This window comes from Lontra canadensis, unplaced genomic scaffold, assembly GCF_010015895.1.
Source record: "Lontra canadensis isolate GAN:19392208 unplaced genomic scaffold, GSC_riverotter_1.0 scaffold89, whole genome shotgun sequence".
Classification (NCBI taxonomy): Eukaryota; Metazoa; Chordata; class Mammalia; order Carnivora; family Mustelidae; genus Lontra; species Lontra canadensis.
The window spans coordinates 3,938,117-3,952,675 of NW_022631083.1; the positions used below are offsets into that span (position 1 = coordinate 3,938,117).

A 14,559-nucleotide genomic window follows, 5' to 3' on the forward strand; every position below is an offset into this window, starting at 1 on the left:
GTCGCGGGGCCTATTTTGTGCCTCGAATCCTCCATGAGCTTTGAGAGGCACCGTTTGGCTGTGAGTGAGAAGGTTCCCAAGGGTGAGGAATGAATTAGGTTTCCCTCTTCACGGCGGTGACCCCCCTGGGACCCACATTGCCTACGTGCTCAGGAGGAAGCCCACGGCTCCATTTTACTGGTTTCTAGTGCAAGATCAAGTTTACAGGATGGAGGGAGAAAGGGCTTATGAGGAGGCAGAGAGAAAGTGAGACTAAGGGACTTGGCTCTAATCCAGAGGAAGAAGAGCTGTATACCAAGTCATCGGAGCCACAGAGCGTTCTTGGGTCACCAAATTTCCCACCTTCTAACAATGACAATATCCAGTGGCAGAGGCTGGTTTCGCTGCTGGAGTTCACCTCTGGGGGAAGAACCAGAGGGATGGCAGGCTCCCCTGAGCTGTCAGTGTGGCCGAGGCTGCAGAGGGCAGGGGAATCCCACGTCCCTCGTCCCACGTCCCTCCTCGAGGGAACAGAGTGAGGGGCTTGTTGGGGCCACGGATGCCGTGGCTGCCAGCGAGCTTGGGTGGAGAGAAAACAGAGTGGAAAGGATTTTGGCTGGGTTGGTGATTTGGGAGAACTTAGACTATAAATAGTGAGGAGGATGTAAAAAGCCTCAAGGGGATTTTGGAAGCCCTAAATCTACCACAGAGATCCAAGCAGGATCCCAGGGACCATTTAAGTTTTAGTAACATCTAAATGTAACTCGGCACGGTGCCCGACCGCCCCACGCTTCTGCTGTCACCACAGCCCTTGCCAGTGTCTGCCAAACCGAGGACACACATCTTGGGGAGGTTGGCTGCCAGCTTGAGAGAGGCAAGGTCTGCCCTTATCTTGCACGGATCACCTCACTCGCTCTCCACAAGGAGATACGGCTTTGGCTATCACGAACGGCAAAGGAAACTGAGGCCTGGGATCATAGGCGATCGGAAGTGGCACAGCCTTCGAGGGCCAGGCTGGATCCCATGCTCAGCCCAGAGCCCACATCCCTCCTGGCTGCTGCCCCACTGTGCCTCAGAGGCCGGACGGCCGAGACCGTTCTCAGGCAGTCCCGTAGGAAGTTACACTAAAATCAGCAGAAAATCAAAGCAGGGTGTGGAAAGACACGTGAATGCCTTTGTGTCTTGCTCCATGGGGCCTCATGGTCACCAGACTTCTCTCGTCTACACAGACCCTGTTTCATTTCCCTTGTTGACTTGCCATAAAAGCCCCTTTGCTCCCCTGTGGTCCCAGCTCTGCCAGCCTGAAGTTTGCCCTAGTCACAGGCCTGTCCGGTGGAAACTGAGACCCAACTCTCGTGCCCATGGCCCTGGGTCCCCTGCTGGCTCCTGGATATCTGCACCTGAATCTTCTGGTCTTGACTCTTTCAGGAAAATCGCTGTCACCTAATATTGAGAGAAAGATAACCTGGAAAGGGTGACATTGAGAATTATATAGCTGGCTATCACATTTGTAGGAAAAAAAAATCCAGGACTCTAATTAATTTTATTTTTAAACCTATTGGATTCCCTTCACTGCAGTGTTTACCCACATCAGACCAGGCAATCCCTTCCCCAAGGTTCTGGAAGAGGAAAACACTAGATCCGAGGTCTCATCTTACTTAAACAAGGGTAGAAACAAGATCACCAGGGCTAAAGATTCAACTTACCAGCGAGGACACCGAGGCCCATGGAGCCCCGAGAGATGAAAAGCAGCTACTGAGGCCCAACACCCAGCCGGGCCCTGATCTGGGCATGAGAGAGCCCGTGACCAGTCGTCATGGTTGGGCCACAGAGCATAAGGCAATACAGCTAGAGTGAGCAATTCTGCCTGGGGACAAAGACGGGGAGCGCTGGCGCGTGGGAGGGGTACTTTCGGTTAAGGAAAGCTTCACAGAGGAGGGGACCTGTGGGGTAGGCCTGTGAGCACGAGTGTGTGGACAGCCAAGAAAGGCATGCCCAGGGAGGAAGTGGTGAAAGCCAAGCCGCCCGGGCCTGAATGGCTAGTTAGCTGGGAACAGCGTTTGGCCCCATGGCAGGGCAGGAAGAGCAAGAAACATAGCACTGGCTGGTGAAGGCACCAGGGCTGTGTCCCTGACTTTGGGCTCCACCCTGTTGTGGCGAAGACTTGAAACAGTCGAAGGGAACTAAGCCTCGAGTTAGTGGGTTGGGGGAACTACAGGCTGACGCCAGATTCACCAAGCGGGAAGTGATCAATGATAGCCCGGGTGTGTGCCTCGGGCCACACACTCGGACCACGGCAGGGATGGGCGCCGTGCGGATGGGGAGGAAGGAGCAGGACGAGATGTCAGAATCAGGAGGAAACCACCAAGGGTCACTGAGGGAAAGGCTCATCTGCGAATACCACAGGGGACCTTTGAGGGCAGTGTCTGGGCAGGTTGGAGGTGAGGAGGCTGATGTAGGTCGCTCCGGGTTTAAGAGGCCTGAGACAGTGAAGGTGTTGAGGCAACAGATAAAGATGAGGGAGCCAAGATGTGGCCCTCTGAAGACAAAGAAAGGCTGCAGACAGAAGTTTGAGAACATCTGAGGAGAGGCTGGTTGGAGCAGTGGGAGCATTCCTCTGCGCCTTCCACTCTTCTTGGGATCAAGTCCAAGTTCTTTCTTTCTTTTTTTTTTTTTGATTTTTAAAAAATTTATTTGAAAGAGAGAGAGAACTTGAGAAGGGGGTAATGTCAGAGGGAGAAGCAGGGAGCCTGATGCGGGACTTGATCCCGGGACTCTAGGATCAAGACCTGAGCTGAAGGCAGATGCTTAACCAACTGAGCCATCCAGGCACCCCTAAGTCCAAGTTCTTGCTGGGGTTGATGAACGGTTACAGCCTAGCCTCTGGCTGTCCTTCCTGTCCCCTCTTATTCCATCCCCTCTGCCTCATTAGGTTTTCCACCACAACACTTTCCTCCAGCCTCAAGGCCTTTGCACACACCGGTCCCACTGTCGAGTGCCCTGCAGGGAGATGGTAACACCTGGGTAACCCAGCTAGGGATGGGGGAGACTGAGCTAATCTCAGCTTCTCTCTCGCCGGTGTCACCAATTTCCTTCCTGCGAGTAATTGGTGTGGTTTCTAGTTTCCCACTTAGACCTGACTGATGGTCCACTCCTCTGGATAGTTACTATTTCTTCAAGCTCAGCTTAAAAGTCACTTCTGTCAGGAAGTCTGAACCTCCTAGTTCTATGCTCTTCTAGGATCTGAAGACCCCACAGGACGTGGTGGAGGGAGACCATAGGAGAGCTTGGGGGCTTCATAAGGACTTTGATTTTGCTCTGGGTGAGACTAGAAGCCTTGGGAGAACTCTGAGCCAAGAAGCCGCCTATATGACCTTGGTTTTGATGTGATCCTTTCATGTGTTGACACGAGTTTCAAGGGGGCAAGGGCAGAATAGGGGGGCATTTTAGGAGGCTACTGTGTTCCTCCAGGTGAGGGACGAGAGTGGTAGTGGTGGGAGTGGTGACAAGCGGTCAGACTCGCCTTGGATTGCCAATGTAGAAACCACCAGATTCACGGACAGCCCAGGAGCGAGCGTGAGTGGAGGGGTCAAGGAGGCCCACAGGCTTTGGAGCGGCCCTTCACTGCGATGGGGGAAAAGTGGGCATGGGGTGGGGCAGGGAAGATCAGGAGCTCAGTTTTTGTGATGTGCCTTAGCTACCCTAGTGGAGAAGTCGTAGGCTCTCTGGAGCTCAGGAACGAGGTCCAAGCCAGGGACACGTGATGGGAACCATCAGCATGTTAACAGGTACCCTCGTTTACGGGAATGGTGAACATCGCCAGGGGAGTGAGAGTCAAGGAGAGATAAACCGGAGAACTGGGGCTGGGGCACTGAAGGCTAAGAAGGAAAAGTTCTTGGGGACTGGGAGGGACAGCCACTGAGCTGGGGAGGGGTGTGTCCTGGGGGCCGCAGGAGGAATGCTTGAGGGGCAAGAGGTGCTCCACCTGCCAAATGCTGCTGGAGGGGCTCCTAGGACAAGGACTCAGAACGGTCCCCTGGATTTAGCAGCTCCAGGAGTTGGTGACGGTGACAGCGCGTGGGGGTGTGACCTGATTGAAGTGAATTTGAAACAGGGCGTTACAGGAGTTGAGACAGCGGGTGAAGGCAACTGTTTTGAGCATTTTGTTTTGCTATGAAGGGAAGACAGGAAATTGAAGAGTAGCTTCCATTTTTTTCCCAAGGTTTTTTTATTTTTTGAAAATTTTTTTTAAAATGGGTGGAATAGGGGCGCCTGGGTGGCTCAGTAGGTTAAAGCCTCTGCCTTCGGCTCAGGCCATGATCCCAGGGTCCTGGGATCGAGCCCTGCATCGGCTTCTCTGCTCGGCGGGGAGCCTGCTTCTCTCTCTCCCTCTGCCTGCCTTTCTGCCTACTTGTGATCTCTGTCAAATAAATAAATAAAATCTTTAAAAAAATAAATAAAGATGGGTGGAATAATAGCATATTTGTCATGAAACAGAGATAATTCAGAGGGAGAACCTTGGCCAAGAGAAGTGTACAGAGATAATTCAGCAGTTGGCGCAGGGGTGTCCCATCTGGTGAGATGGGGTGGGGTCAGGCAAGATGGGAGTAGAGGTGCTCCCCAGGAGTAGGGCGTGCCCACCTACAGCAAGGGTGGGGGCGGGGTGGGGGGGCGAGGCAGAGCCACAGGGCTGGTGCGCAGGGGTAGGGTGGGGTGAGGTGGGGTGGGGAGGTGTCTCCTTGGAAAGAGCTAAGAAGGAAGGAAGCAAGAGAGGAGGACGAGGACAGGTGGGAAATGCAGAAAGGAGGTACAAACAGCCATTGAGAATGGGAGGGTGGGGGTTTTCAGCATCACTGTAGAGGTGTGCAATGAGGAATGTCTGGGGAGACCCTGGCAGGTTTTATTTTTTCCCCAACTGCTGTTGGTTGGTTGATTGCCCCTGTGGGTGCAGCTGCTGAGTCAGGAGGGAGCTGGGTCCATGGTGACACTCAAGTGAAGACCAAAGTGACGTTTTCCAGGACTTCACCTGAGAAGGAGAAAGGAGAGGAAGAGAGATGGCACGAAGGGGCAAGATGGTGATGGTGCCTTTGCAGGGTGAGGAGCTCCAGTAAATATGCCGCTGAGGGAAAGATCTGGAGAGAGGAAAGAAGGAACAGGTCAGGAGTGTGGGCAACCAGCAGAACAAGATCCCACAGAGGGAGGGATGCCCTGAGGACCAGGCAACAGGGGAGGCGTGGCTTTGAAGAGGCGCAGGAGGGCAGAAAAGTAACCCCTGTTTGTGCCTCCTGGCCTTTGTTTCCTTGGAGGAAGAGAGAAACTGGAGGGTGGGATCTACCCTCCAGGGAGGGGAACGTCCCAGGAAGAATCCTGCAGCCAATCCTGCCGCCCTCTCCAGCCAGGCGTTTATGTCCCCTGGGAGGCACTCTCCCCACTTTCTATTTCTACACCCCAGTTCCCAAAATGATTCCTGTCGAGAAAGGACTCGTGTCTAGCTCTTCTTCTCCCTGGCCTATGACTGCAAACCCCTGACTCCCACCTCATCTTCTGCCTCGCTCCATTTGCCGTGACTATGAAGGGAGCCAACTTCTAATTTATTCTCACCCAGGAAGAGTACTTAGGCAATGAACCCGAAACTCAGCCTGGAGTCGGAGTGACGTCTTCACAGACGAGTAAGATGTATAGCCTGCTGCTGGTGTGCCAGACTTGGGTAAAGGGCAGTGTGGTCCTGAGGCTGAGCTTGGCACAAGGGTGGGGAGCTGGCTTTGGGGCAGCCCCCACTTCCTTCCTTCTCTCTCTTCTCTCAATAAATATTCATTTGTGGTCCACCCTGTGCCAGCAGGATCTATAGGAAGGTGATGTAATAGAAGCAGAGAAGGAGATGGTAGAACCTGCCGGGTGCCCACCTGCCTTCCTAGCACAGCCTCTTGCAAACAGATCTCTGGTGTTGCTCACTCCAGGTAGTAATGTTTCCACAGGAGAAAAAACCAAGACCCCTACAAACCAACCTGGGTAAGCCATTCATGTGGTCAATGATGACTTGGCCCATGGGGTAGGCTTGTGACCCAGTTCTGATCAGTAGAGCCAGAGGAGAAATGAACCGGGTGTCCTGCCTTTCCTTCCTTGGATGCTATCTTGAGAGAATAGTGTTCCAGTCTAGGGGAGTGATTTAGGCACAGGAGGAGAAAGCCAGACAAAATACAGAAAAGCTATCCTTTTTTTTTTTTTAATTAAAGAGAGTATTTATTTATTTGACAGACAGCGCACGTAGACACATGCAGGGGGAGTGGGAAAGGGACAAACATGTTCCCCACCGATGCGGGGCTGGATCCCAGGATCCCAGATCATGACCTGAGCTGAAGGCAGACACTTAACCCACTGAAACACCCGGGCACTCCCAGAAAAGCTATCTTGAGCCCTGACATCACTGAGCTGCTGAATTAACAACATAGGTTCCACCTATCACCAAATTCCAACTTTACTGTCCATGCTCCTTTTACTTGGGTATTCTAGCACTTAAAACCAAAGACATTCTAACTGCTGCACAGAGGAGGAAATAAACAATTGTAATTTATTATCACACGTGGCTCTGGGCCTCCTGGAAGCCATGGCAAAAAGGGAAACCAGATAAATTGTAAAGTTCTAGTTAGTAGTCGGGGAAGAGCTTGTTAGGGAGTTTCTGCTTTTTTGCTCCTAAATTCCTTGTTTGACACTAAATTTCCACGTGGGAGTTTATGAAAGGAACACTAAGATACATAATTGCGAGATAATTGTTTTGCAGGAGAAGCAGTTTTTACAAGGCTCTTTCTTAAGACAATGAGGATCTAGATATAAAGGGAAAGTCTAACCAGAGAGGCAAAGACTGGGTGGGAGTGGAGTGGGCTTTGCACTGCTCCATTCCCTTCCCCACCTTGGATGGTCAAACAACTATACCCCTCCCTTTCCTGCTCCCCACCCCAATGAGAGGAGTAGAGTCCAACATCAATCAGAGCCCACACTGAGGAGACTGACTAGATCTATGGGCATTAACACAGAATGGGAGGCAGAGCACCGAGAAGGAAGGAAAAGGGGAAGACCCCTGACCCACCACTCAGAGGGAGCAGCTGCGGGTGGGATCTGGGATGGATGAAAAGGAGAGAAAAGAGGAAGTGTGAACATAAGAAAGTGCAATCAGGGGGGCACCCTGGGTTTCCAGAAACTCAGAAACTCAGGGACTGGGGTGAAGGGGCAGGAGGTAAGGAGAGCTCTGATCTTTCCTAGGCCCTCCCTCATCCAGGATGTTAAAATTTGAGAAAATATGCAACCAGGCATGGCTCAAGGTTGGAACGTTTCCACGCCCACACGTGAATCCCATGGAGGAACAGAGCGTGCAGCCTTGCCCAGTTCATCCTGCTGACTCTGGCACTCCTGGTGGCCAGCAGCAGCGTGGTCCCCACTGTCACAACTGTTGAGGCTGGGCCAGGGGCTCTGTATGCATCAGCTCCTGCGGGCCTCCCAGGGCCTGGCCCTGGGACGGCACTATGACTGCTGTTTCCAGCAGAAGATACTGGAGCAATGAGCCTGAGGTGGCCCATGACTTGCAGTGAGGCTAAGCTTTGAGTGCAGGCTCTTCTCCAATATCCTGAAGGTGGTGCCCATCCGACGTTCTTCGAGGGAGCCCCCCCGACCCGCCCCCACCTGGCCCGCTGGACCAAGCACAGCTCCAAAATGCAAGTTCTCAGTAAAGCATTTGTGGCTTAAACAGATGCAACTTCTGCATCGAATTTCTGTTTCAATGCACTCCAGGAGGCTGTGTGATGCCTTGAGCTGCCCAACGGTCCTGGCAGTGTGGGGCGTTCCTTGGCCCAGTCGTGTAATTCTGTACTTGCTCTGAAGGCATCAAGTGTGGGTCCAGGAACACAGAATTCAATAAGATCTTCCTAGTGATGACCCCCTCCCTCCTCTTGTCCGATTGAGGAAGATTCTAGTATAAATACCACATCTCTGTATTAGCATTTTCTAAAACTTCTGAAATGGGGGCGGGGGGGTGCCTGAGTGGCTTAGTCTGCCTTCAGCCCCGGTCATGATCTCCGGCTCCTGGGATCCAGCCCTGAGTCAGGCTCCCTGCTCAGTGGGGAGTCTGCTTCTCCCTCTTCCTGTCCCTCTCCCCACTCTCTCTCTTTCTCAAATAAATAAATAAAATAATCTTTAAAAAACCTTCTGAAATATGACCAGACTCCAGTCACCTTTCTGGTCCATGTCTTGCCCTCTCCAGGACTTCTGACCTGAGGGGATAAGCCCCTCACCCCCATGGACTCTGGCCCCTCCCCCAAGCTGTGGGACCCTCAAAGGCCATCTGGAGAGCAGGAGTGTTAAGTGAGGAGGAAATCCCCCTCCCAGCAGGAAAACCAGCCAGCTTTATTATGGATCCTATCACAATGCAAGTGCTGGTACTTCTGTGACTGAGCTAATCCTGTCACTGCGTAAATCAATAGGAAACCGACAAGAGGTGATTTAGGTTGTTCATTTTGGGAAGCTGGTCTTCCTATAACGCTGAAGCCAAGACAGTTGCCTGGGCACTTCCACAATAAATGCAAAGTTTAGCCTGAAAGGACCAGATCGGTTAATAAAATAAATTCAGATCCTACCAAATCAAAATTCAGATGCATTTTAGGCTCCTCGGTTCAGTGGGCTGAATCCCTTAATCTACCGAATTATTATGGAAAAACCCTTATCTCTGCCTGTCAAAATCACTGCTGTCTTGGGGGGGGACCCTCTTGGGAAGGACGAGTTGCTTCACAATAGCTAAGATTATGTGCAATGTACCATTATTTTGAAGACGGCCACAGACTTGAGGAAGTACAACACAGGATATGGGACAGAGCCAAGACAGAGTCCAGGTGACAGGGGCCAGAAAGGTGACAAGGGGTGCCCAGATGTGTTGCCGGTAAGTTACAGAGTGAGGCTTCTAATCTAGCCCCCTGACTCAGTCCAGCGTCCCTTCTCTGTGGTCAGGTAGGGTGACCTCAGGAAGAGACAGGCTGAGGGTTCTGGCTATGTGTCTGCCGGATAGGGGTGATGTGATCTCCTCCAGGGCAGCCTCGTTTACCCCAGGGCCTGCTGTTTCTTCAGTGGGTAGGGGCGGGCATGTGTCGACGGATGCAAGGGGCTTGCATTCTGCAGTGTGGGGCAGGCCTCAAGTGTCTGCCCAGGGAGCTGACCCCACTTGGCCAGGTGAAGGAAGGTGAGAGAAATTGCATCTAGGGCAGAAAAGAGGAAAACGTGTGGGAAATCAATCCCTAGATTCCAAGAGGGGCCCCTGGTAGGAGCCCTTGTGAATAAGGATTTGGCTTGTCCCTGTTGGGCCTCCCACCACACCTCCCGTTCTCCCACCTCCATTCGGGGTGACTCACGCCTGCAGAAAGGATGAATCATGTGGGTTACGAAACCCAAGGGCTCCTGAGAGGGAGGCTGGAAAGGACCTGGGGAAGCCACCTCCAGGGATCCTGCTGTCTCCCCACCCCTCCTGCCCCTCCTAGCCCAAGATCTGTGTGCCCTGTGAGCTCTATACAGGAATTTCTTCTAGACACTAATATCAGATCAGTGGTTTTGCCTTCCCACCTCAAGGCCTCCTGGGCCCATGTTTTGTTTCCTCTCCTGAATTAATCCGGGTAAAGGTTTGCTTTCCCCATGAGGTCAGTTAGGACTGACTGTTCCTAAAAGTAATGGGAGAGGAGATCCTGAAGGGGTGCTCTCCTCTCACCATTTGCTCCTTCATGGTGTGAACATTTCTGTAATTCTCCAGGGTGCACCAAATAATTAGCTAGTGCATTCTAGGCTGCTCCCAGCAGCAGGGGCAAGGATGATTCAACTCACTTTCCCACTGACTGGTCCCAGCTCCGTGGGAGCTTTTAAGAGTCTGCACAAGTGAACACCTACCATGTGGCGGGCCGTGAGCTCGTAAACACAAACGTTTATGGGCAGCCTATGGCGCGGCAAGAGCTCCTGTCATCCTCAAAACAGCCCGGGGTAGATCCTATTGTCATCCCCATTTCCAGGTGGAGCCCCGCTGTCAACAAGGACAGCAACGTGCCCGAGATCACGAAGAACGAAGTGGACAGCTTGGGGATTCACCTGTACCCCCTGCCTCCCAAGGTGGTCTGGAGCCTCGGGGCTGCACCCGTGGGTTTCTCCTGCGCGCTCACAGAACCCGGTTCATCTGCCAGCGGTCTCGCCCCAGTTAACGTGCCTGTTCAGTCAGGCCTCCTCCGGGACCTGGCCATGACTCCCCCTTTCCGCGCGGCTTCTTTCTCTTAGAACCCAGAGCCCTTGCAAGCCCACCATCTCACCGCGGGATGAGCAAAGCCACCCTTAGAGGAGATTAAACTCGACCTGGAGAATGAGGCCTCCAGGATGCCCGACGGGTGGGAGGGCGCTGGGGCCTCGGCCCACCAGTCTGGACTCACCTGAGCTGCCCCGGCGGCCCTCGGGGCTCCCGGTAGAACGCGCAGAGCCAAGGCCGCCTCTCGGGGCCGCCCCGGTCTGTCTGTCCCGAGAGCCCCAAAAGTCCGCGAGAAGTTCCCCGGTGGGGGGCGTTCCGGGGCCGCCCGCGCCGCTGGGCCCGCGGCTTGCGGCCGTCCCGGTGCGGGCCGCACGAGCGCGGGCCCAGGGGCGCCACCCGGCCGCGCGGGCGGGAACGCGCCGCGGCCGCCTCCTCCTCCCTCGCTCCCGCCCGCAGCGGCGGCGGCGGCGCTTCCCCGCCGCGGAGCGGCTTTAAAAGGCGGCACCCCACCCCCCGGCGCACTCGCCGCTCGGGCGCCGCGCGAGCCTGCCGCTGCCATGCCTCCGCGCGCGCCGCCTGCGCCCGGGCCCCGGCCGCCGCCCCGGGCCGCCGCCGCCACCGCCGAGGACGCGGACGCGGGGGGCGCCGGCGGGCCCGGGCTCCGGTCGCTCGCGCCGCGCCCCTGGCGCTGGCTGCTGCTGCTCGCGCTGCCCGCCGCCTGCTCCGCGCCGCCGCCGCCGCGCCCCGTCTACACCAACCACTGGGCAGTGCAAGTGCTGGGCGGCCCGGCCGAGGCGGACCGCGTGGCCGCGGAGCACGGCTACCTCAACTTGGGCCAGGTGAGTGCGGCCGGCTCCGAGCGCCCAAAACTTTCCCGGCCGCCGGTGGGCACGGCGCGAGGGGGCGCCTCCTTCCGGCTCGCGGCCGCGCGCGGGCAGGGGTCCCGAACGGCTCGGCCCGCGCGGTCGGGGGGCGGCCGGGGCGCCCTGCGTGGAGTCGCCGGGGGACGCGGCGCCCGGGACGCTCAGCGGGGCCCACCGGGCGGCCCGCGTGGGTTGGGGGGGGCGCCCGCGCAGGCCTGGCGCGCCCGGAGGGGCAGTTCCGAGGGCCGAGCGGCCCGGCGCGGGCACCTGCCCGGCGCGGCGGGAGAGGGATCCGGTCTCGGGCGCCGCGCTCTGCCCGCGGGCGCTGTCCTCAGTGCCCACCAAGCTCTTCTTGGCCTCGGAGCCCTGGCTCCGCTGCGCCCGGCCCGCGGGTCTCGACGGGCTGCGCGGGGCTCCGGACCCTGAGCGCACGCCAGGGCGTCCCGCCGCAACTCGGCGGTGACAGGCGCATGGCCCGGAGTCTCGGGGCCGTGGGCTTCTTCGGTGTCCGCGGATCGCGGAGGGGAGGGAGGGCGGCTAGGTGCTGGAATCTGGAAGCATCCGTCGTTGGCTTTGCCAGCGGCTTAGGATTCTGCAACCTCACAGGGGGCTGGAGGCAGGCGCTCCTGCCTTGAAAAAGCCTCCAGGCTCCTGGAATTTGCTTTGTTTTTAGGCTTCTGTGGCTGTTCCAATGGTAGCTCTCTACAAACTAGCTGTATGACCTTAGGCAAGTCACTTCCCCATCTTCTTCATCTGTAGGGGCGGTGTCAGTGTGTACCCGCCACAGTGTTGTGGAAGATACAGTGTTGGCTGGCAGCACAACCCCAGGCCAGGGCTTGACCCTGGTCAGTGAGCCCTCCCACGACCTGGGCTTTCACTATGACTGGGTTAGCAAAAGAGGACAAGCCCTGGGCAGAAAGGTGGCGTAACTCCGAAGGACCCTTGAGGCAAATCCCTTTCCCCTGCCCCAACCCTGCAGAGTGACCGTGGGGCAAGGGGTTGGTTTACGGCTGATGGAGGGGCTGCAGGGGACCGAAGTGTGCTGTCCCACCAGGGGACCTTTCGGCGCAGTTAACCAATCTCCTACATACTATACGCTCAGAGGATCAAGTGAAACGACAGGGAAGCACCAGCTCATAACTCAAGCTGTAATGCCAGGCAGTGTTAAATTTAGTTTCATCATTATCCGTGACAGAAGCCAGCAAAGTGTGGTGTGGCTCTAATGTAAATGACATTTCTTCTGCATCCTAATTCTCACACAGACGCTGCTAATGTGAGATGTGTGGCCTTTTGGAAAAGTAGATTTCTGCTCCTTGCTCTGTACTTCACGCGGTGGGTCCGAGTGTGTCTGGGAGAATGCCGTCCTGTCTTTTGTGTAGCTTGATCTGTCCATCTATATGCACTGCTCAGGTGTCTGCGAACGTTCTGTGATTGGAGTTTTTGCCTTTGGGCATCACTGGCTTCGTTTCTCCCCGTGGTTCTGAAATCTCCCTGGGTGATGTTCCAGACTGAGGAAAGTGGTCCTCAGGCTTACATCCCCATTCATGGCTAAGCCCCCCTCCCGCCCCCCTGCCAGCTCCTGCTACACCTCACTGCTCAGCCTAGGTGGCCTGGTAATTTGTCTTCAGCTAAAAGTGACTCTTCAGCTGCACGGTAAATTACAAAGGGCCTCCCAGACATTTCCACGAGAGCCACACACGCAATAGATTCCCCCTCGCCGTTCCTGTCCACCAGCATCAGAAATGCCAGGGCTTTGAAACAACTTCTGTCAGAGTTGAATTTCGTACGCAAAGTCTGCTGTTCTCATTTTGCCTGTGGGGCAGGTTCTTTCAGGTGTGTACCTGCCCCGATCTGGGACATTATGGGGGAGTCTCTCCAGGTCTCGCCAGCTCTGTCCAGGGCAGCCGCAGGGTGGACCGCACACAGCCTGGTCAACTCAACCTGGAAGGTGGGGGGCTGGGGTGGGGATGCCACTATGGAGACCTTTGCAAACAGAGGGGATTTGTTGGTTTCAGGATCCTGGCTGTCTCCAAGGCGCGCGCGCGTGTGTGTGTGTGTGTGTGTGTGTGTGTGAGAGAGAGAGAGAGAGAGAGAGAGAGATTACTCAAGGAGCACCTAATACTCTTTATTCCCAAACCAGCTTTTCTCCCTCCCTCCACCAAGTGAACTACTAATGTGGAAAAGGCCTGGAGCATTCCACCCTCTACCTGCTCAATAAGAACTCTTTAAAAACCTTATTTGCCTTTTTCAGCCAGGAGAATTTGTGTCTCATAAATAAGATGTAGATATTATTAGCTTTGATTTATGGATAAGCAAACTGAGGGGAAGCAAGGCATGGAAGCTGTTTGTGTCTACACAGAGCGTGTCGCCTCTGACAATTATGCTCCCTGCTCTTTTTCTCCTGCTACATTCTCTGGTCTAAGTGTCCTTTGTGTGACTCTTTCCCCAAACCCTTAATGGGCAATTAGTGTTATGCCCGGTACCTGCCCTGACTCACAGCCCTGCTTTTCTCCTGGGTCTTTGCGAAGCTCTAACTTCTGGCTCAAATGTTTTACCCCCTCTCATGCAACTAATAACCCGATTCCCTGTTATTTTACATGGTGCAAAGGTAATTGAGACGGTTATTCAGGTGAAAGGTTATTCACCTTTCTTGAACATGGAAGCCTTTCAGATCGATGGTGGCTCTGGATCTTCTCCTTTGAAAAATGTGCATCGTCAGGAACCAGACAAACTAACCTCTTTTTTACTTCTTTATTCATCATGATAGTTGAGGTCCTAGGTAATGTACCACAATGGAAAAGAAAGGAAGGAAGGAAAGTTTGGAAGAGTCAGATGTCGTTTACTGATAGGTGGCATAACTATGTGGATAATCTGAGAGGACCTAGAGACTATTATAAGTAGTCAGAGAATTGAGCAGGATGCTTGATAACAGTAGCAACCTATCCAAGAGCAGCATTCGAGAAGAGAAAAGAAATGATAATACGCTCTAACATAAAAGCCATTAGAAACCTAGGAATAGGGGCGCCTGGGTGGCTCAGTGGGTTAAGCCTCTGCCTTCGGCTCAGGTCATAATCCCAGGGTCCTGGGATCGAGCCCCGCATCGGGCTCTCTGCTCAGCAGGGAGCCTGCTTCCCTTGCTCTCTCTCTCTGCCTGCCTCTCTGCCTACTTGTGATCTCTGTCTGTCAAATAAATAAATAAAATCTTTAAAAAAAAAAAAAAGAAACCTAGGAATACGTTTTTGAAAAAATGAAACTTACCAGAAGATTTTAAAATATTTGAACGATGTATTGAAGAAGTGGTCTGACTAATGGAGGGATAAGCTATGTTCATGGACGGGAGGACTGATTATCACATGCCCCTCCCCCCCCATTAATCTCTAAATTCAGCGTAATTTAGTTGACGTGCCAACAGGGTTTTCTATGGGATATGAAATCACACAAACGTATCCTGAAATTCAC

General features: G+C 54.4%; 1 protein-coding gene and 1 long non-coding RNA gene across 3 annotated transcripts in view; one reads left to right on the plus strand and one right to left on the minus strand.

Moving 5' to 3' along the window:
* Window positions 1–5,019: 5,019 nt before the first annotated feature.
* LOC116854266 lies at window positions 5,020–10,681 on the minus strand. The gene is made up of 3 exons (XR_004380121.1): window positions 10,422–10,681; window positions 5,607–5,821; window positions 5,020–5,111 (listed from the first exon to the last, which is right to left on the minus strand). It is a non-coding gene; the product is annotated as an uncharacterized LOC116854266 (long non-coding RNA).
* A 98-nt stretch (window positions 10,682–10,779) lies between these two features.
* The window catches only part of PCSK6 (proprotein convertase subtilisin/kexin type 6), a 180,567-nt gene continuing 176,787 nt past the window's right edge, over window positions 10,780–14,559 (plus strand). For both annotated transcript variants that reach the window (XM_032835983.1, XM_032835985.1), the window contains exon 1: window positions 10,780–11,076. In XM_032835983.1, the coding sequence (XP_032691874.1) occupies window positions 10,795–11,076 (282 nt within the window). In that variant the 5' untranslated portion in view covers window positions 10,780–10,794. The remainder of the gene's footprint in view (window positions 11,077–14,559) is intronic.